The 22,136-nt window shown below is 37.9% G+C and overlaps 2 protein-coding genes across 5 annotated transcripts in view; one reads left to right on the top strand and one right to left on the bottom strand.

The window, feature by feature from the left end:
* Window positions 1–2,629: 2,629 nt before the first annotated feature.
* On the bottom strand, window positions 2,630–7,119 carry xrcc3 (X-ray repair complementing defective repair in Chinese hamster cells 3). Its single transcript, XM_079888519.1, has 7 exons — window positions 6,732–7,119; window positions 6,511–6,648; window positions 6,225–6,437; window positions 5,656–5,810; window positions 5,367–5,579; window positions 4,682–4,728; window positions 2,630–3,631 (listed from the first exon to the last, which is right to left on the bottom strand). Exons 1-7 carry the CDS (start codon window positions 6,784–6,786, stop codon window positions 3,400–3,402), a joined length of 1,053 nt encoding a protein of 350 aa, XP_079744645.1. The 5' UTR covers window positions 6,787–7,119; the 3' UTR covers window positions 2,630–3,399.
* A 13-nt stretch (window positions 7,120–7,132) lies between these two features.
* The window catches only part of brf1b (BRF1 general transcription factor IIIB subunit b), a 64,008-nt gene continuing 49,004 nt past the window's right edge, over window positions 7,133–22,136 (top strand). The window contains exons 1-5 of one of the 4 annotated variants that reach the window (XM_079888514.1): window positions 7,133–7,561; window positions 8,134–8,334; window positions 13,338–13,418; window positions 16,732–16,905; window positions 20,538–20,569. In XM_079888514.1, coding sequence (XP_079744640.1) covers window positions 8,154–8,334; window positions 13,338–13,418; window positions 16,732–16,905; window positions 20,538–20,569 — 468 coding nt within the window. In that variant the 5' untranslated portion in view covers window positions 7,133–7,561; window positions 8,134–8,153. Of the gene's footprint in view, window positions 7,562–8,050; window positions 8,335–13,337; window positions 13,419–14,270; window positions 14,349–16,731; window positions 16,906–20,151; window positions 20,408–20,537; window positions 20,570–22,136 lie in introns of those variants that run through there. The other 3 variants (XM_079888513.1, XM_079888515.1, XM_079888516.1) reach the window with 3 other exon arrangements.

Here is a 22,136-nt window from a genome sequence, read left to right as displayed (position 1 = left end):
ACCCAGCCTGCTTTTCTGAATAAAACTACTGTGTATCTCAAACTGTTTCATCTGCCACTGCACAATACCCTCAGTCAGGACTTCACATGCCTGCTCCCTGTGGCATTGCCATGTCTGCTGATCTGCAGGGTTCATTTAGTTATTTTCTTTCCAATGCAATATGAATAAAGAACGCAACAGAACAGTTCGATATTAATGCAGACTTCTTTTAGTCAACTTGAATCTTGTCTGGATTGACGCGCTAGAATGGCTTGTTTGTCAAGTCATGCTCTGTGTTTTAGTCACAGGCAGTAAATGGCTCGGTTTACTTGTGTTTGCGCTTTACAGCTCTTTAAAGCCTCTAATTTTACGAGTAACAAAATAAAAAAAGCTTGTAAAACAGTTTGTATTGATAGTTCGTCTCATTTGAGACTCACTGCTCCCCCTGTGGTGGGGTTGTGTTACTGCATCACTACAGATGACGTCATACTCTCCGTCTTTCCCTTTCTGTGTTTGTTTACATTTGCTTCCTATTACAATGTATACAAATACTGATATATAGAACTTTGTTTCCCTCTTATGCCAGTTATTATCAGTTCTCTGTTTCTGTTAATACATCGATTCTGTCGACAAGTTGACTTTAGGTGGTACGCAGACTACGCACAATCATTAGGCTACATGAAACATTTGTATATTTTGACAACAATGATGTGATATAAAAGATGGTGGGATGTTTCTGGGGTTAAGACTCTTGGAGAAAGAGTCTGCGGTGCAGCTGAGGGCCAATGGCGCAGGACTAATCCTGGTCGTCTTAGCAACCGACCAGCTGCTCCCTGTTTCCTGCCACAAAAGCCATCAGACTCGTTTTTCTTTTTGACTTTTGTACTAATCGATGTCTTTTCATATTCACCACATATATACTTTGTGCCCTCATTCTTGCACATATGTGGTTTTGGAGTGCAGCTGTGACTCATTTGATGGGAGTTGGGACGTGATTAGATTCTGCAATAGGAAAAGGCCTTAGTCAAATGATCCCAAACCTGCCAGAAAAGCTGTTTCTGAGTAAAGCGAGTATGCATCTGATTTAACAAATGAGTGATTGTAATGAATGTTATGTATTCCTCAAGTTGTTTTACCTGTTGTCTAATATTTGTCATTCTATAGGCATACTATCTAGTTTTGGACTGAGCTGCAGACACTGCAATGAGCTGTCGTATATGTACTGTCTCTGAAGTGAGTGTTGTTGAATGTGAATCTAATATATAAAGTGTTTTTTCATAAAAATACAAAAAACAAAACAAAAAAACAGCTTTGAAAACACTGATATGTGACCAAATCTCTTTCAACAATTATTATTTTTTTGTTTTATTAATTCCAGGGGGCAATTTTTTTGATAGATAGATAGATAGATAGATAGATAGATAGATAGATAGATAGATAGATAGATAGATAGTGCAGTAAAATACTCTGCAATAAAATAAAAATATTTTGTCCTGCAATGTCCTCACTAATATAGTGCAACGTGTGTGTGTCACAGTGTGTAACCTCATAGGTATGCATTGTGTTTTTGCAGCTGTTTCTATCTTCATTAGCCTAATATAATATTCAGCAAATATTTCCACATTACACATGCTCCACATTCCTCCTCAGGTCTCAACACAAGAATCCATTTTTCTCTTCCTCTACTTCTCTTTCCCAAGATGGCCGTATGTTTAGATGAGAGAGAGAGAGAGAGAGAGAGAGAGAGAGAGAGAGAGAGAGAGAGAGAGAGAGAGACCTGCAACCTGCAGTCATTGCATCCGTCTCTCTTTTGCCCTGGCTGAGACGAGTAGACGTGGGATGCATACTAACAACCTGCCTGATGACACACCAGAATCCGGCTGCTTGAAGTGCGCAAGCTGAAGTGTGAGCAGCCCTCGGTCATTTTGCAGACGGTGGCAGATGTGGGCGGCTGTGCGTGTGTTCTGAAAGCCCGTCAGTGTGTGTGTGTGTGTGTAGCCCGTTAGGACTGGCGGAGTTACATAACGAGGTTTTCATCAGCGCAGCAGTAAACAGCTGAGTGGAAGGAGGAAAATGTGTCTGTGTTTTGTAGCAGGGGATGGAGGGGGTTGATTTGACGTTGCAGTGCGATGGATGGAGAGGTTCTTGTCTTCCTGAGGGTGAGGGTGGGGGTGGTCAAACAATCTGGGACAGACAGCCCATGTGATTGTCGCCATGGTGACAGGACGGGCTCAAACGCAAGTGTGGTTGAAAAAATGATTTGTTTGTGCGCACTAACATTCGGGTTTCCGATGTTGATAAAGGGACTCGCTCATTGCGTGTGTGTGTGTGTGAGTATGAGTATGTGTTAAGTAGCTTGGAAGGATTATAGGCCTATCCAAAAACTCCTTTCTGTGTAGCTGGACTTTAATCACTGCCAGGCATTTTTGCACTTTTGTTTGCAGAGACATCTTGAAATGTGCAACTCAAGACTCTGCTAACCAGCTAAACATCGACCCCTTGTCTTGAGTCAATCTCAGACATTAAAACAAGTACAGCAATCAGATTTTTTAAATGTGTACAGGTTTGTCTATACTTGTGAGAACCAAATGTCCTCACTTATATAGTGAAATATTATACATATTATTACAGCAATCAGATAAATAAAATAATGCATGTTTATTGCATGTCTCACGCCTTTAGATCATCTATTATGGCAATCCCATTTGCAAGATGTGGCATGTAGTTTTGTTGGATCTTAGCCCCCTCTGCTGGTCAGAACTCATAGAGTCACAGATTAATTAGAACAGGTCCCAAACATAGAAGAAATGCTGGTAGAATAAAACAAAACAGGGGATTGGAAAATGGGCACTACAGTTTTTAACTTTATTTTTATTTTTTTTGACAAATCTGTACTTTTACTATCAGAATTATTGTATATTTAATGTTGTTGCCTTTCTGTTTGAAATGGTATAGTCTCAAGACTGGTAATATAAACATGGTTAATGCTATTTTGAGTGTTGTAGATCAGAAGATTGATCAAGACAGTTCTATAGCAAATTGAGTTTGCTTTGTTTTCTGAAATAGTAGAAATAAAACAGCTTGTTCTCTTCAAGGGCGGCTGTGAGGCAGTGATTAGCCTTTATTCAACTTGCTTATTGCTGCATTGAAACTGTTTTTGTATGAAAACTGTAACAACATACAGGTATACATAAGGAAAACATATATACAGTGTATCAAGGGCATAATAATAAAAAAAATGTAAAAGTATTATAAAATAGGGTTATTTTCCAAAATGATTTGCACATAATACCTGTGAGAATTTTATATTAATAATAATGTGTATTAATTTCAAATGGTAAAAAATTTGCCATTCCTAACAAAATGTGCTTTAAAAACATTTGTGTCCATTAGCAGCTGTTAACTGCCATATTGATGTGATTATTCATCATGAAGAGCGTCATCGGGGATCCCTCTCACGCCTTCCTCCCAAACCCCACACAGACAGCTCGCTCGAGGGAGGTGTGGGGCGAAGACCACTTCTAATTTACGCGGAGCACAACTTCGGCTGTCTGATTTGACTTGTCCTGCCAATCTCGTGAGCATGAGTCTCACCATCACTTGGTTGGCCCAAGCGATGCCCAATGCAGGAAGCACCTTACTGCCCACCAGCCTGTGTACGTTAAGATATAGAAGACTTATTAGAGAGCTTCAAAAGCTCAAAATATGATATGTCCAGTTTTGTAATTACTAGGGATGTGAGGGACTAGTCAAATAAAAGCTAATGCTGCTAGTCGACATTGGAAATACTAGTTAATATTTTTTTGCACATTTAGCCTATGTTTTGCTTTATATTTTTACAAAGGCTATGTTCAAATTACTGTCCTGTTAATGTTACATTTTAAATTGTACATTATTTTATTGTATATCTGGAGCGGAAAACAAAATCATTTAATTTGACCTTTCTTGATCACATGATCGCAACAGGCTTAGATAAATGTCCACACATGGATTTTGACTTGGAAGAAAACGGAAGAGCTTTGTATAGGCTATGTCAAATTGCCATATAACAACTAGGCTTGTTATACTATGGTACCCGTTATTAGGGGAAAATAGTCTACTGATATGAAATTTTATACCGGTTTAAAGGGGAACCATTATGAATGAAAATAACTTTACAACAACAGATCCTATATCAATATCCTAATGCATAGAATACCTTTAAATAATGCAGTTGTTGGTACACTTTAGGCTTTTCTTGTAATTTTGCCTCCTGGCATGCGGTGGTAATGAACAACAATACCTAGCTTGATGAATGCTGAATTGTGTTGGCTAAATTTTATCTGAGGGATTCTGATTTTAATAGGCTACACTGCCTAATGATTCAGGTGATTTGAATAAATATGTCTGTATTTGTTAATGTTGATTAAGTGAAGGCTTGCTTATGTTTAATGAACAATGATCATAATGCAAGGCAAGCACATCACATATATTTTTTTAGCGGGATTTAGTATGGGATATGACTTTTGGGATATGGGATATGACTCATAGATTAAGTAGGCTAATTCAAATAAATCTCATATACAAATTTTTGATTGTCCTCTCTGAGTTTAAACGTTAATGAAATTAGTCGTGGCGCACATTCCTAATAATTACATTAAGTCTCCTGAAATGAGCTGGAGCTGTTATATTTTGGCCCTTTTGCTGGGCCAAACACACTCACCCATAGTCACACCTTCCAGGATTTGGGCCGTCCATAACATCTGTAACCTGGAACGGATAAATATCATACAGTGAGAACTATTTCTGTGTTATTTAAAGGAGAACTCCGGTCAATTTTAACATTGAGCTCATTTTTTATGCTCATACCTGTATTTACATCCTGTTTTCGGCTGAAGTCCACAGTAGTCGATTGTCGAGTTCGGGCGCATGATCGTACGTACTAAACCTATGCGCGTGAACTCGACAATCGACTACTGTGGACTTCAGCCGAAAACAGGATGTAAATACAGGTATGAGCGCTGGCTGAAATAACATCACTTTTATTAATATCTTTCACATCTACTGCAGTCAGATTCACCCGCGTTCACTCTAAAGGAATCACTCACATGGCAGGTGCACTTGTAATGACACATCAAGGATGTTAAGAGGCTAAAAGCAGGTTTAAAACTTGCCCCATTGAAGTCAACAGGGTGCAAATTTTAAAAAGAGGATAACACGGTGTAGGCAACACCGATTTTTGTCGTTGTTCTCTGTACTGACAGCACTCCAAATTTACAAAAAAATGAGCTCAATGTTAAAATTGACCGGAGTTCTCCTTTAAATTCAAATGATACGGTCTATAGCGTTTACAGCACATATTGTATAATATCTCTGATTAAGTGTTATAAATCAGATGGCGGTCTGACCTGGTTGACGCAGACTACAGGTGCACCGTATGCATGACTCAGGCGGTGGAGTGTACTGGAAAAAGCCAGGAGGTGACGTGACCTCTGTACAGCTTCATCAGCCTGGAACTCACTGCGAAACAGGGCAGCCACGGAGTCCACCACCACCAGTCTGACCAGACCTCGCTTCAGCAGCACAGGAACACGCTGAGACACGCACGCCTGCAGAGCCTCCTGCTCACATATGTACAAGCATTCATACCTTTCCAATGGTTATTAACTTGTTAAGAGGAGTTTTTGCCAGTCTCACCAGGTCAGCTGCATGCTCGATGTAGACGCTGTCAGTTAAACGCCGGTTGTGGATCAGAGCTGGAGGCAGATCTGGTCTGAGCCGGGACTGCTGGGTAATGAGCTGCCGCAGTCGTTTGATGGGGAAAGAGTCCTCAGTGCAAATATAAACAGCTCCTGTTAAATGACCATATCAAATGTGATTTAAAACATCATTTCACCAGAGACTTTCTTCTTCTACCCCAGTAATCTCACACGTTGCCACTAGAGTTTCAGACGATATATCTCGTGCTCAGATTTGACAAGATACTGAAATAAGTGTCTATTTGAGGCATTTATGATAGTTGTAATGAAAATAGTCTTAAGCAGTGGTTCTCAATCATAGGGCTGGGGCTCACTAGGAGAAAAATCAAGATAATTTTTATTTTATTGATTTTTTTTTTTTTTCTATCATGGAAGAACCAGCATTTCCAGTCTTGGAAAACCTGGATATATAAGGGCATTTTAACTATAGTATTGGACATTGGAATTTATTAAATATTTATTTTATTGGGTAGAAATTGAGTAAAAAAAGAGGCTTCATGTCTTTACCTGAGTTCAGCCCTCCGTTTTCTTCTGGATACTGGACAGACAAGCACAGCTGCAAACAAAACTGAGTTTTCCCAGCAGCACTCTCTCCTGCCAGCTCTGTTATTCCTCGTAACGGGAGACCACCGCGCATCAGACCGTCCAGAACGGGGCAGGCGAAAGACAGCCTGTGTCCGGGCTCCAAAACAGGACATTCTCCCCGGATCAGCTGCAGAGCTGAGAATACATTAAATAAGAGTTTTGCTTCAAAAAGAGCTGATTCTCATTTGCGGTAACAGTGGAAGGTCACCTGTGACTGGGCTGGTCTTGCGCACAGCGGCTGCTACTGCACAGTGAAGCCGCAGAACATCAGTCTTGGACAAGCGTGTCAATCTCTGCAGATCTGGACCAGACACACAGAGGATCTCCTTCGCTGTTCTGAAATGGGCTAAACAATAAAACAACATTAAACAAGAAGCGAATTCAATTTTAGACTGAATGTAAGTTACTCGAGCGGGATTTCTCGCCAACCTTTTTTAACAGCAGCAATAATCCTTGGATTTAGCTCAAATTGTTCCCACTCCATCACATCCCGCGAATCTCCATTTAAACGGTGTACCGTTAATAAAATAACGTTCTAAATATAATTTTAACCCACTAAAACTCTCAGCTCACATTTTGAACAGCGCACCATTTACTTCCTGGTCAACATGTCATAAATTCTGTCAAAATCAAAGTCTTAAATCCAATCGATGGCCGATTTTATTATTTAAATCTGTCGGAGTTTATAGTTCAAGGACAGACGAACGACTACAAATATAACGAATAATACTTAATTTTAGCAAGTGCAATAAAGTATTGGCTAAACAACAACTTACACCCTTCATATTATCGCGCTTTAAGACCGGGGTCCGCCACTGGCCCAGTGCACATCAAAATGGGGGTGTTTTGAGTGTAAACGTTTAACCGAGTTGATTAACTGGGATTGTAATAAATATACATTTATGATTAATATTTCCATAATAGATGTATTATGTCATAAAGGGCTAATATTAGTGAAATTAACTCATCAAAATATCTAAACAAAGAACTGTTGTATAGCGGCCACCCCTCTATATTCAGTTTTTAAAACAGCCCATAATGTCGTATCCAGTTCGGTAGAAAAAGCCTCGGTTGAAAGTCTCAACTGTAATGGTGTTATTAGATAAAATTAAATATTTATACATAACTTCTAGACATGTTGCTCTATGAAATGCATTGCCGATTAAATAGTTGATGTGAAAAGCTAACAATAAATACGTCTAGAGGATACCGGTTTAAACTGTCTGATCTTAAGTCAAGTCTTTAGCTTCCTTTGACTGGTGAGTGGTTTGCTATTGAAGGCTAACGTTAATAACATACCATTACTTATATATATATATGCGTGTCTGTATATTATGAAATAAAAAATAAAGCGATACATTGAGCTGTGTGTATTATGTTTACGGTCGTATCATACAGGTCTTGTGCAAAGCTAGCTTTTCATTTTGTAGCATATGATCACATATAAATCATATCAAAACATTAGCTTAGCAAGGGTTATATATACTAGAAATATACATTAGAGATAATACTAATGTGAAATTAATCCTAATATATAAGAAATACTGTGCGATGAACAATAGTGAAAATGGCTAAAGGGAGCATTGTGTATCTTTCGCGCGCAGTCTGTTGAGTAGCAGAGCGGAATATCAGCTACGTTAACAAGCCGGCGACCCGAGTTCTAATCCCGCTCTGGACGCAGTTTGGCCACTATATCGTTTACGACATGTTATGAAACAATTTTATGAAGTATCTTATTATTATGCTGTCCAAATGATAATAAACTGATGCAGATGATGTGTGTGTTTGCCAAACGTTTGTTGTTCGGTAATGGTGTACTTGTCTTCTTCAGGTCTGCATCTTCCTGCCAGTATGAGTCGTCAGTGTAAGAACTGTGGTGGAGCAGACATCGACACAGACCCAGCCCGGGGGAGTGCGGTCTGCACAGCCTGTGGTTCGGTTCTGGAGGATAATATCATCGTTTCTGAGATTCAGTTTGTGGAAAACAGCGGAGGGGTGTCTTCAGCAGTTGGCCAGTTTGTATCTGCAGATGGTAAGAGTTGTTCAACTTCAACTTCAACTTCAGTGCCTGCACACAGGTTTGGGATGAGGGCAATCATCCACCTGTGTTTTGAGGGGCACCAGTGCCAAGCCTGTTTTTTTTCCTTTTTTTTATGTATTTATTTTATTAATGCTAAAAGAAACATACAGAGTGTAACATTTTTTAATAAAGAGGAGAAAAAGGTGGATTTAAAAGCAATGAATAATGCATAATGGCAAGTTTTGAGAATTATACGTCACTAAAAATAGGAGAAGAAACGGGTAATATTCTTAAAGGCAAATATTTAGTTTTTAGACAATTTAAATGATGTGAGTTATTGCTCGATTTCTTTCATACAAACAAGAAAGAGAGGTCTAGAATTTCAGTATTTGGATCTGTGAATGTGGGATTTTCACAGATCCAAATACTGAAATTGGTAATCAACAGGACTCATTTTTCTTTTTACATAAAATAATCCTTTTTTTAGATTGATTATAATCAACAAAGCTTAGAACCACATCCTTCCAACACAATGCACATTCATTATAAATTTCCATTCTAATTGACTGATAGCGATCACAGTGCATTTAATTTGCAAAAGCAGTTCTGACATTCTTAGAGCAAATGATCTTCAGAAATGATGACAGGACTGGACACCTACGTTACCCCCTCATTTAAATGGGCTTGACTTTTCATTTGCCTCATTAACCCATTAAAAAATAAATCTCATTGCACTTGCCCAGTGGCTCAACATGACAAGAAGCAAAGTTCACAATTTTGATTCACTATTTATTTAACAGTGAAATCAGGTTTTTTACAGCTTCCATGGTCGTCCTAGTAAATGATGTGTCGTTTCAGCATTAGAACTACAAATTGTTCACATAAATTGCTTAAATTTACTGTTGTATGATAATGCATGTTGCTTAAAACTACTATGCATAATTCAGAAGTGGAAAGTTACCTCTTATTATTCCTTTATGAATGCTGGAACCGTAACGGCTTATTTTACTAGGGAAGAACAGTACCTCTCAATTTGTCATATGATGTAACCCATGTCTGTCTTTCCTGGTGGCTTCGTCCAAGAGCTGAGCATCCACACCCAGCTTAATGCTCTTGCTTACAAACCCAGAGGGGTCCTGCACCTGCGGGGTCATGACTTTAGGAGTTTTCCTGTGCAAAATCACTCCATCAAATGAGCTAGGGGCTGTTAAAGATGCAAGACTGAGTGAAAAGTATGGCCCATGAAAGCCTGAACGTCTATACGACTGTTATTTACATTAAAGATATTGTATACGATGTACATTTTATAGTTCATCAACAATAGGTTCTATAATGTATCAGAAATTAAACATGCCCAATGAGTTACCTATCATACATGCCGCAGATGTGTCAAGCATCACTACCGCCCATTTACGCCTGGTGCATTAATCACTTCTATACAGCAATACTGTCAATCTGAGGAAACAAGGTTAAAAACATCCTGAGATATTATCATGGTAGAACCTGCACAATTAACATTAAAAGGGATAGTTCACAAAAACACACACACACACACACACACACACACACACACATACACAAACACACACACACACACACACACACACACACACACACACACACACAGAAAACGGTAAAACTATTTGCGCTACCAAACAGTGTGTTGATGATTACGTAAGTAAGTACCAGTTTGCAATATCAAGCAGTGTAACGAGCCGTTTTGTACAGTTAAAAATACGTAAAAAATAAGGTGGATAGATAGAAGAACATTGCAGTCAATGCAAATTTGGACCATTTGATGTTCATTTCATACTATTCAAAACTTTGGGGACAAAAGTGAATGTAAAAAAATGATAATGTCATAAGATAAGATAGTCATATTTCAAATAATTGTTGTTCTTTTGAACTTTCTATTAATCAAGGTATCCTTAAAAATATTTCCTGAAAAAGTAATGATGCTGAAAATTAAAATTTCATCACAGGAATAAATTACATTTTTGAAACATATTCAAATAGAAAACTATTTTAAATTGTAATAATATTTCACAATATTACCGGTTTACTGTATTTTTGGTAAAATAATTGCAGCTTTGGTGAACAAAGACAAAAAAATCTTACCGACCAACTTTGAAAGGTAGTGTAGTACAAAATATTTTCCAAAATATCTTCTTTTGTGTTCCACTAAAGAAAGTAAGTCATATAGGTTTGGAACAACACGAGGATATGTAAATAAAGTGTAAATAATGTGTAAATAAAGACTTTTCATATTGGGCCCGGTGAACTGTCCCTTTCATTTTTCATTTCACCTGCCTCTGTGACTGTTGAATGTGGCTGATTGTAGGCAGAGCGAAAGACCTCCCTTTTTGGAGTGGAATCAACCATGTATCCCATTCGCCTGGTGTCAGAGATAGACATCGCATCCAAGCATGCCTGATTCAGGAACATTATCTGCCTCTCAGAGATGGCAGATCGCTGGGCCTACAAGTGGAGATACAGAGCTAACAATGAGAAATTCAAACACACATGCCATCAAAGCATCAGGATTTCTTACTAAAGAAAGAGTAGCCAGCCAGGCTTCTTTAGTAGTGCGGTTATCGGATGCGCAGGGTGTATCTCTCACTACCGTCACCTAGGTCAGAGAACACCAGATAATGTTGCATACCGCTGCATACCAGTGTTATTTTAGTATTATTTATGGCATTTATTAATATTTTGATAATAATAGCATTTATATTTAAAAATTATTTTCATTTTAGTTTAAATTTGAGTAATTTCGGGGGTTTCTTAGACTTTTGTCATTTTTATTTTGTTTTTATATTTATATTTCAGTTTTTATGACATTAAATTATATGATCAATAAGTTATGAGAACATACGTTTTTACATTGATTTAACTTAAGTTAAGCAATTTTTTACTTTTTTGATAAGTTAAACAAGACTACACTAATTTATTTTAGTCAGTTTAATGCAATTTAAAACAACACTAAGGAACATTTTTTACCATAAAATAATGTTTCCAAAATCGTATCAGTGGTTCATCAAGTTGTAACAGGGTGAAAGGCACTTCTGGATTCGCTTTGCAGCCCTATATCTGCTATAACCACACTATGCAAGTTTGCCAAACCGGGTCGCGTTTCTGTAGTTCGAATGAGACATAGGAAAACTACAAATTTGACTTGCTTTACGTCAAGCGTTACAATAGTCATTATTTAGTTTTTCTTCGTTTCTGATGCCGCAATACATCATACTTTCATGAAATCATGCAACATACTCTACCTTGTCTGTGGACATCGTTCACTCCAAAGCCAGTGCTAGATAAACAGCGAGCGTGCGTGCGACAGTAGGCTGCGGGTGGCGAAATTATTTACGACAATTCCGCTTCCAACCTGTAGGGCGACCAAAGAGGAAAAGTTCCTTAGTGTTGCTTTAAGTTGAAATGACTTTAATATCCAAGTTGATTGTACTTAATTTAAGGCTACAACTTTTTTGCCAAGTTTTTTTCATTCAACATTTATATTTTATTTAAATTAACGTGAACAATTTTTTATAATTTTAGTTAACAATAAAACCACTGCATATAAGAAATTATTTATATTGCCTGCCTCACAAAATCCTACCTCTATGTAGTTTTCTTCACTGAGGATCTCTTTCGCAGACCAGTCCTCCAGCAGCGTGCAGGTCTCTGAGAGAGAGAATTTATTCTCTTTCCTTGTATGGTCAGTCAAAACAACAATCAGCTTAAAAAGGAAGTTGTTGTCATTCTACAAGACATTGTACAACAGAAGCCAATATTATAAGAAATATAGCCATATGCAAGACTTCTAGATATGATAGTTCTAGAACTAACCAATAAATATTTCCTTTTTTTAATGGAAGTCTTGCCTGGTTTTGGGTGTGGCAGGAGAAAGCCCTCAGAGACGCCCGGCCGTTCAAGTTGTAGCCACACATGGATGTATGATCCGCACTAATGATGTGCACTATTTTCAACTTAAAAATATGCAGTGATATCAGGATTAAAACATTCCCCTGGTTTCACAGACAAGTCTTAAGCCTAGTCCCACATTAAAATGCATGTTTGAGCTGTTTTAACTGAAAGCAACTTGCACTGGCATATCTTAAAATATGTCCGTGCCATTGTTTTGTCTCAAGATGCACACCAGTAATGTTTTTTTTTCTAAGGCATGTTTATAAAAGCTATTTAGATATCCTAATTGAACTAAGGCCTAATCCTGGTTTAATCTAAGCCCTGTCTGTGAAACCAAGCCATTGTGTGATCATTTGTGGTATAGAGCCATGGCAGCGTACCTACAATGGCACCTGGAGAAATTGAAATTCATTAAAACTTTGGATTCAACAAAATGCATTATTATATATGCTGAACTTTCGGTATTCATCATTATAAACAGACCTTGTGGATCAGTGGTAAAATAACTTCCATACACCTCACACAGTTGAAAGCAAAGGAAGAGAAGCGTGTGGAATATCATTAGTTCTGCATGTCAGTTTTGTAATTTGATATGTAATTGTTTTGTATATTCACTGTAACATACCCAAAGCAGAAGCTAACATTCAGTGCCATGATTTGACCAAAGCACTAGCCAGAGAAATATATAATTGCGCAATATTTTACATAGAGGCAAAGCGAAATACTGTTGTGGTTCATTTGTATCATCCTGTCACTCTCCTGAGCTTCATTGTTTATCAGTATACTTGGTTATCAGTCTCAGGGGTGTCAATCAATCTCTTTTGGTTGCTAATAGGAACACTTGTTAAGTGCAGTAGACATTGGCAACCGGTAGGTGTCACTGTAGCAACAATAAAACGATAAAACTGTTATTCACACAAACAGCCACTGGAGTGTGCTATAGAGCTTTATTTAAAAGCTTAAATTGTCACCTGTAATAATAGGCTTGTATTTATACACCTGTTATATACTGTAAGTCAAAACTATTCTTATTTACTGTTTTTGTCTGATACTTTAAACATAATACATTGTTTTTTTGTTTTTATTTTTAGGTACTTCCAAAGCTCCTGTCCTGGGTAGTGGGTTCCACACAAGTCTGGGAAAAGAATCGCGAGCTCAGACGCTCCAGAACGGTAGGCGCACCTTTATATTAGTCAGCAGCAGCAGCAGTGTGTTGGTGCAGTCAGTAAATAATCATGTTTTTAAAACATGTGCAGGCTTAAAGTGATATTTCACCCTAAATTAAAAGATCAGTCATTTTTTACACGCACACATGCCGTTCTAAACCCGTATGACTTTCTTTCTTCTGTACAGCACAAAAGGTGAATTTTTAAAGAATGTCCTGGACACTCTTTTCCACATAATGAAAGTGAATGGGAAAGGAGTGAAAAAAGGAATGAAATGAAAATAGCCCATAGATATCTTGCATTATATTCCACATCTTTTGGAACAAAGCCAAATGATTGACTGTAATTAAAATTAAAATCAAATATGGCATTAGATGCATCACACAGCATTCTCGTTTGTAGATAAATATTCCTTCAACATTATGTTTCATTATTACACGGCTCTGTGGAATACTTGATTCTGATTGGTCAATAGCGCCGTCCAGCGGTAAATTATTCCCAGATAACAACCGCTGAAAACAGATAACGCAGGCTCATCCGGGTTACTGAAGTCAGCAGTGCTATAGACCTTATGTAGACCGCCCCTTTTCAGCGCTTCGCTCGTTGTCTTTTGACTTCCGGTCTGTATTTTCACAGCGATTCTGCGTGTATATTAATGAACGGCTCGTTTTAAAATCTTCCCGGTCGACTGACATTTCTTAAGTCATCTGCTTTAAACATCACAATCCTCATGATAACTTTCGTTAACTTTACATTAAGTAAATCCACTTCAAAAGCTAATTACTCCTGGACAGCAGCGCCATAGAAATATACAGACCGACCGCAAAAACGGAAGTTAAAAGACAATATTCTAAATATGGCGGCGCCCTCGTTTCTCTGGCGCATAAGGTCTATACGCCTGCTAGGAACATTTTTCTTCATGGAAGTTTGCGTTTGGTGAGCTAATAAAATATTAAAACTCAGTCGAATCAATATTTTGTGTACAGTTATTTAATTATGCCATCCAGAATCGTAGACTCGCTCTCTCTTGTTTCATACAAACGCAGATGCTGCCATTTAGTTACTATTGTTTTGTACGTTACACTGTTGGATTATGAGATACAAACAGGTACGATTTTAAAACAGTTTAATCTGAAATCAATATATCTTATCCCCATAATTATTTATGTGGCGAAATGCTGTGTAATAAGTCGTATGAATGACTGTATACCGTATCTCTTAAATGTCCGTTTAGTTTGAACTTGCCGCTGCAACTGCTCTCACCGCGGAAGCTTTGCGTTTAAAGACCTAATAAAATATTTCAACTCAGATCAATATTTCGTGTCTAATTATTTACTTATGTGGCAAGTAGCCGTGTAATAAGCGGGATAATGTACATTTAGCCGTTTCTCTCAAAATAAAAAAGAAATCTAGAAACGCCTAGAAATCTAGACGCACCCTAGTGGCAGCAACATTTATTTTAACATTTATTTCTAACATCTTGATGTAGGTCTGGCTTGCCAGGCTAGCTGATCGGGGTTATTTTGAGAGAACCACCGGCTGGATGTAAATTATTCCTTACTTATCGCATCTACATTAATTTCTGACCCAGTTACATCCCGACCACTAATTAAATTTACATAATTTGCATCTGCGCTTTTCTGAAAATCACACAAGACATAATTAACTGTTGATCCATTTCATAAAGCTCCCTGATAAATGTGTGTGGATTCCAGGTGTGTTGTTGATTTAACAAATATAAGGCCCGGCATTGTGTAAATATGTACTCGTGTGTGAATCAGAGGAACTGTGAAAACGATGTGTTTTGTGGCATTAAATTCACATTTTGCTCCATTACAGCTGGCTGTACTGGTGCGTTTTCAGAGCTGAAAGCGATAACACAGTCTCAAAATACTTTGAGAATCAAGGTCACCAACTCTATAAACACATGATTCTTCATGACTCTTCAACTATTAATCACAGAAACATCTGATCATATTTTAAACACTTTTTAAATGATTGACATAAAAGTGGATTTGAATATGTCTGGCTGCTAGTTGTAGTTAATATAAAAGATTCTGGTAAACTCATTTCCGACTGGCAAAAGTGTCCCTGTGGTCACAAACACAAGATTTCATTCATTAAATAAAGGTGTCTCATGTCCCTGCAGTGTTGCAGCAGTTATGCAATTCTGCTGTCATTTAGGGAGGTCACTGCAGACCTGGCTGCTAATCCAATGGCATGTGCAGCGTGAAAAATACTCTGGGATTAGACAGGTCTGGAGTGTGTGACGAAGGGTTGGCACACAGTGGCTCCAGAATAGAGGGATTACGCTCTTAAAAGCTTTCAGAGTTATATTTGGCCTTGGCATGCCAACACGACACTTGACACTGCAGCTTTTGGGCTCCACACAAAAAGTCCAACATCGACCTTAATATCTGTGGCTCTGTGATTATGTTAACTCTATACCGTAGGCTAAAGCAAGGGATTTCATACTTTTTGATACCAAGGACCCCCAAATATGATGGGAAGAACCGCCTTCCTGAAGTATAAAGAAAGCTATATACATATATATGTATGATTAAACATTATTTACAAGCGGTATTTATAAAATAGAATAAAACTATTTTTTCCCTGAAAGTTTCATTGGACCCACTTGCAGCCCCCTAGGGGTCCAGGTTTGTGAATCCCTAGGCTAAAGAAAAAGTTTGATGTGTCTACTCTAAGCATTTGCTGAATTCATTTAGAGGACAGATCAATGAAAGCATTTGTTTCTTATAAACATGTCTATGTGTGCAATTTCAAGCATAATTAATGACCTGGACTTGTGAAACTCATCAACTCCATCTGAAGCAACCTAAATCATTCTCATTGTTTAGAATGTGGGAGACTTTCACTGTCTGTGTGAACAAGGTCTTTTGCTAAATGATGTATTAAGTAAACAGAACTCTGCCAGATAGACTATTGGACTGTTTTTTTTAATGTGGATTTTAATATGCTAAACGCATCGAGGGCCGCCATGGGATTTCAGGGCAGACTGATTTATGTGTCCAATGACATGGCCTGTTTTGAGATCATCTGTGAAGGAGTAAACGTAAGACTGTGAAAGAAGGGGAAAGAAGGACGTAGCCTCACACGGGACGTAAAACAGCTGTCTTTCTGCCCGTTTTCGCTTCCAGGCTCCACTAAAAGCCTGTCTGGCTGTGCACCGTTCTCATGACATCAGTGCTACTGGAAAACCAAACACCTGCGTGTGAAGTCATGCCTCGGTGCGCAAGCGTACGCGTATGCATGTGTGTATGTTTGCTCAATCTGATGCTTATGTGTGTCCTGTCTCTAGGGAAACGGCAGATACACAACCTCGGCAGCCAGCTGCAGCTGAACCAGCACTGCCTGGATACGGCCTTTAATTTCTTCAAGATGGTTGTGAGCAAGCACTTGACACGAGGGCGAAAGATGACACACGTCATAGCCGCCTGCCTCTACCTGGTGTGCAGGACAGAGGGAACGCCACGTATCCTTCCCACAATGATCCCTAGGGTGTGAAACCCTAGTGAAACTCTTTGTGAATAGTAATCCATCGAGAAAAGTGTGCACATTCAACCCAAATTTGGTAGGATTAAGCCAACTTAGAAAGAAAGAGTAAATGTTTTGACCTTTTAGGTCTTTAATAGGCAAAATTCCTGTAGCTCAAACTAGGGCTCCAGAATATTGAAGAAAAATGCAACATGTGATAACTTGTAAAAAAAATAAATAAATAAATAAATAAAAATAAATAAATATATATATATATATATATATATACTCTCTCTCTCTCTCTCTCTCTCTCTCTCTCTCTCTCTCTCTCTCTCTCTCTCTCTCTATATATATATATATATATATACATTTTTTACATTCTGTCTGGGAAAAGAAAGCATTACAACAAATCAATCCAAACAATTGGACAAATACAATAAAACAACGAAACAAATGAAATAAACAGTGCTTTAAGTTTTCCAGGTAGGCCTACATTAGGTCTAATTAACAGTAGCAATCAAGTAAAAAACAATACAGAAACTTAATAATCAAATATAATAAATTAAAAATTGCAGTCTTCAGATGAATTAAATATACATTTATTCATATTAAAGCTACAAAAGTTATTCAGTCAAGAGCAGTGAGTGATTTTCTCTTTTTCTTTTGTTTGTTTGACAGACAGCAGCAGGTGTACTGTATTAGGCTGCTGTCAATTTAAGACCTAATGCACGGATCCTATTGACTCGCATCCGATTTCTTTCCCAACTGTTTAAGTTTACTTAAGACAATAACTGACTGTGTTTACATGTGTGTGTGTCAGACAGTGCGAGCACCACAATGAGTTGTGTATGTATGTATGTAACTCTTTTTAACATCAAGCAGGTCACAGTCACGTGACCAGTCTATTCTCTGTGTCAAACTAATTTAACTCTCATTAGAATATTAGTACTAGACTGTTAGGTTGGGCTTAGGTGTTATGATTCGGGTAAGTAGAATAAGTTGACGTAGTTGCAAAGTTACTTATAGCCAGCAGAATGTCTGTTGGGGAGCATCAAAATAAAGAGTTAGCAGATTTTAAGCAGATAGTTTACTAATACTTTTAATGAGAGTTAGATGACATGTAGTTGCAAAGTTACTTAGAATGTCTAAAGTGGACAATCGAAATAAAGTGTTTCCTTTCTATGCTTCATCAGAAGTTGGAACAGAACCAAACCAGCATAAACCAACCTGGACTAGCATAGAAATTCATTCTGGTCTAAAATAGTCTCTTTTACCAGTCCATGCTTTCCCTATGGAAAAACCGGTTCAGGGTCTGAAGGGATGTGTCAGGATGTGAAAACAATAGTGCTAAAATATACTCTCAGAGGCAAAACAGAGGAAGAGGAAGAGAGTTTACTGCACCTTTTGGAATCTCAGAGGATGTTCCCTGGAGTAAATCATGAAAAGAAGCCCAGCAAGTCGCTCTTTGAGCCACTACTCCCTCATTTAAAAAAAAAAAGATGTTCAGTGTCCGTCCTGGTTGTGTACAAAAGCTATTGAAGTGACACTCTTTTAACCTAAAAATTCATGTCCCCTTTACTGTAGTGAAAATATGGAACTCATTCATAGTGACTAGTGATTTTTAAGGAAAACATACTTTTCCCTGTTCCAAATTTTATGGTTGTTTTTCCCCAACCTGTCAAAATGATGTTCTCAAATTTTGTGGGTTTGAGACTCGCCACACCTTTTACAACGCAGCATGCCTGGATAGCGTTACACCACTGCTTTCTCTCTCTGTCTCACAAACAGACAGACTCTTACAAGCACCCTCCTGTCTGTCTTCTTGGGTCACACCCAGTTTTCCGCTCTGCTTTTGTGTAGCGTCAGGCCTGTCTGGGTACCTGGTGTACCGTTTAAAGTTGTCAAAGGAGAATTGTTACCTGTCCCTGGGTGGGGCTCTTTCAGTTGCATGCAAAGATTCGGTACTTCACGCTAAACAGCAGATACACAAAGAAGTCCTTCAGTTCTTTACAGACCGCCAAACCCATTCCAAATAGTGGACTAATGTTAAATGTGTTCTGCTTTGCCTCATCAGACATCCTTACAATTATCTCATGCATCTTTGTGATATGATACACAGAATTATTTTGGACAAGTGTATACTAATTACTTTATGTGATAATTATCTTGACTTTCACTTGTGTGAGATTATTAAACTTCAGCTTCTTTCAGCATTTCCTTGTTCATTTTAGCCAATTAGCAGTGTTTTAACATCTTTTTAGACCAGGTTCTCTAAGGTGAAGATTGACTTTTGTTCTGGAAACATTGATTCAATGAGCTTCACTGACTTGATCTGTCGATTGTTGGGCTGACAGGTCATGATTTCAGAGGCATATCATGCTGAGATTCTTGGTTTGTTCCTTACTGGTACATTTTATACATAAGTGCCAGTTCTAAAGACAAGGAGCCCTTCAAAAGCATCTTACAAATATAGTGGACACTACAAGTCATGTATTGTATGATAATGTATCATATTTCTCTAAAAAATAAGTTTTTGATCATTCTGGGAGGAGTCACAGCATTAAACAAGAACAATGAAGTCAAATCACAATCAAATAGAATCAGATCAGAATCAGAAATCACATGACATAGCGTGATCTTTTACTAGTATGCATATTTTAGCTTTACTGTTATCTATAAGCTAAAAAAATTGCATTTACAAGATATAAGCATTCAAAACTTAGTCTTTCACTTCCACCAATATCAATCAATGATTTTGATGACATCACTCTGCACTTCAGCTTCTCATCAGATTTTCTGTCCAATCAAATGCTCTCTTGAATCTAAAGCGTCTCGCCTTATAAATAGATGATGAAGCTGTGGCTGAAATTGGTCACTTGTTCACACATTTACTATTTTCTATATGGTGAATGACACATAGTGCACTATATAGGGGATAGGGAATGATTCACACAGTGTAAAAATGATTAAGAAATTAAGAAAGAGATTAAGAAACCACTGTCCTAGACATAAGCATTAATAAAGTGGTTTGTTAATAATTACAAGATTGCAGAACTATGAAGACATTGGTGTCTGCTTGGTGAACGAGGGGGGAAAAAATCACATTTTGATTTAAAAACCATATAGAGACATGAGTCTTGTAGTATTTAAGAGATAAAGATCACTGATTTCAGTCATAATAGTATAAATACTCGCTTTCACCAGGCCGTGATTAAGGCCGTCAGACTTCTGATAAAGTGGGATTAGCTTGTCTTGTAGTGATGCTAATCTCTGTGCTAAAGGGGACATTAGTCACCATGGAGGCACGTGCCTCAGGTGTGTGTGCCAATCAGGTGAGCAGTAACAGATGGTCAGGGTGAATCTCTTGCAGAGATAAGGAGATCCTGTCTGAAGCCCATTGATGTAAAGAGATGATCAGTGAAAGTCGAAACTCCTCCAGTGACAATTACAGAGCCGTCCGATGCCTAATTAATCACTGTGACCAGGATTAATTTAAAAGCGTAATTGACTTCTTATTTTTAGCTATGTAGTTGGACAAAGATGTTTAGATCTTTATCACACTTTTAAACATTTTTAAGATATAAAACCATTTGTTTTGTATTCTCCTTCCCTTCCTTAACTGATGTGCAGACATGCTCCTGGACCTGAGTGATCTTTTACAGGTTTGCTCCCTTTCATTTCAATTTCTTTCATATATTTTCCACAATACTCTGAATAACATAATGGAATATAAGCGGCTAAGTTGCATGATGTTCAACCATTAAATAATATTTTATACCCTCCATATGACCATATGAAAGAAATGCTGAATGATATATTGCATATGTCATAACAGGCAAGCAGACACCATGTCAGAAATGATGATGTCCAGCTTCCGTCCACCTCATATACTTGCATAGTTTCTGTTCATTTAAAATGCCAGCTTTTTTTTTTTTTCACTTTTTCAACAAGTTTGACATTTCAATAGATATAAATGCAGATGCCAAAATTTTGTATTTCTGAAATCTGATTGGATATTTCAGGAAAGAAGCTGTTATACTCACACCTGTGACTGCACATAAGAAGAATTCTATCTTATTGTTTTTGATACCCACATACCCAACTATTACTTGGCACAATAATTGCATCTTTTATCTTATTGATGTTGACCACTTGATGAAGACAATCAAGGCCATGGTCCAGTGATTTTACAATAAGAGCATAATACTGCTTTTTTAATGCCTTATTGCTTTATTGAACAACAACATGTTGTTTTTGAAACAATAGACAGTACTGTGTTTATGACAATATATACCGTTTAGGTTTTATTAGCAGTTATTTTAGGGCCAGACATTTTGGTGCTTAAGCACTGGTGTGATGTTATTTTTACACCCTCAGCTGTCCACTGAACTGTATCTGCTATTGAACAGACACTAGATGGTTGGGGCGGAGGCTCAAATATGTCATGAATCTTTAGCAAGTGCAGCCACACCCAAATCTAACAAGACCCCCAATATATCCTGCCTGGATGCCAGGCAAACTAGGGACCTGGTGCTGAGGTCATAACCCCCTCATCATTACAATGGGGTCTCTGAAGTGCTGTTAAAAATGCATATATTAACATGTTACAGTGTTTATATATATATATATATATATATATATATATATATATATATATATATATATATATACTCTACCGCAGAGGTCTTCAACCCTGCTCCTGTCCTGGAGAGTTTAGCTCCAACCCTAATCCAACACACCTGAACCAGCTAATCAAGCTCTCAAGGATCACTTGAAACAGAGATGTGCTGCGCCCCAATTCGCCTACTTATACCATGCCCTAAAAGTATGTACAGTTTTTGTGAAGAGAAAGTACCTACTTTTGACTATACAGCTTTGGGACATACTACTTCGTCATAATTGCATCTTTAACGGACCGCTATGTCGCTTAGTTGCGTGCATCACAGTTTAAACTGCCCTGCCAATCATCTTGTCACAGTTTATATCCTCCACATTCAATTTAATTTCCTACCGTTTCAGAGAGAAATGTAGCAGCACGTTGATCTGCACTTCAGGTCGTGGGTCTTTCATGCGTAGACTCTCCTCATGTGTTTGCATAATGATGCATTTAAAGGTTATTGAATTATTGACTTCATTGAATTTTGTTCATAGTTGTGTGACAGTCAATCACTGTTTGCGGATACCATAGAAATGAATGAGAAGTGCCGTAAACTGAAGCATACCTGTCTC

Source organism: Squalius cephalus (genome assembly GCF_949319135.1).
Source record: "Squalius cephalus genome assembly, chromosome: 12".
Classification (NCBI taxonomy): Eukaryota; Metazoa; Chordata; class Actinopteri; order Cypriniformes; family Leuciscidae; genus Squalius; species Squalius cephalus.
Note: the sequence above shows the minus strand (reverse complement) of the source record. Positions and strands in the feature narration are given on the sequence as shown.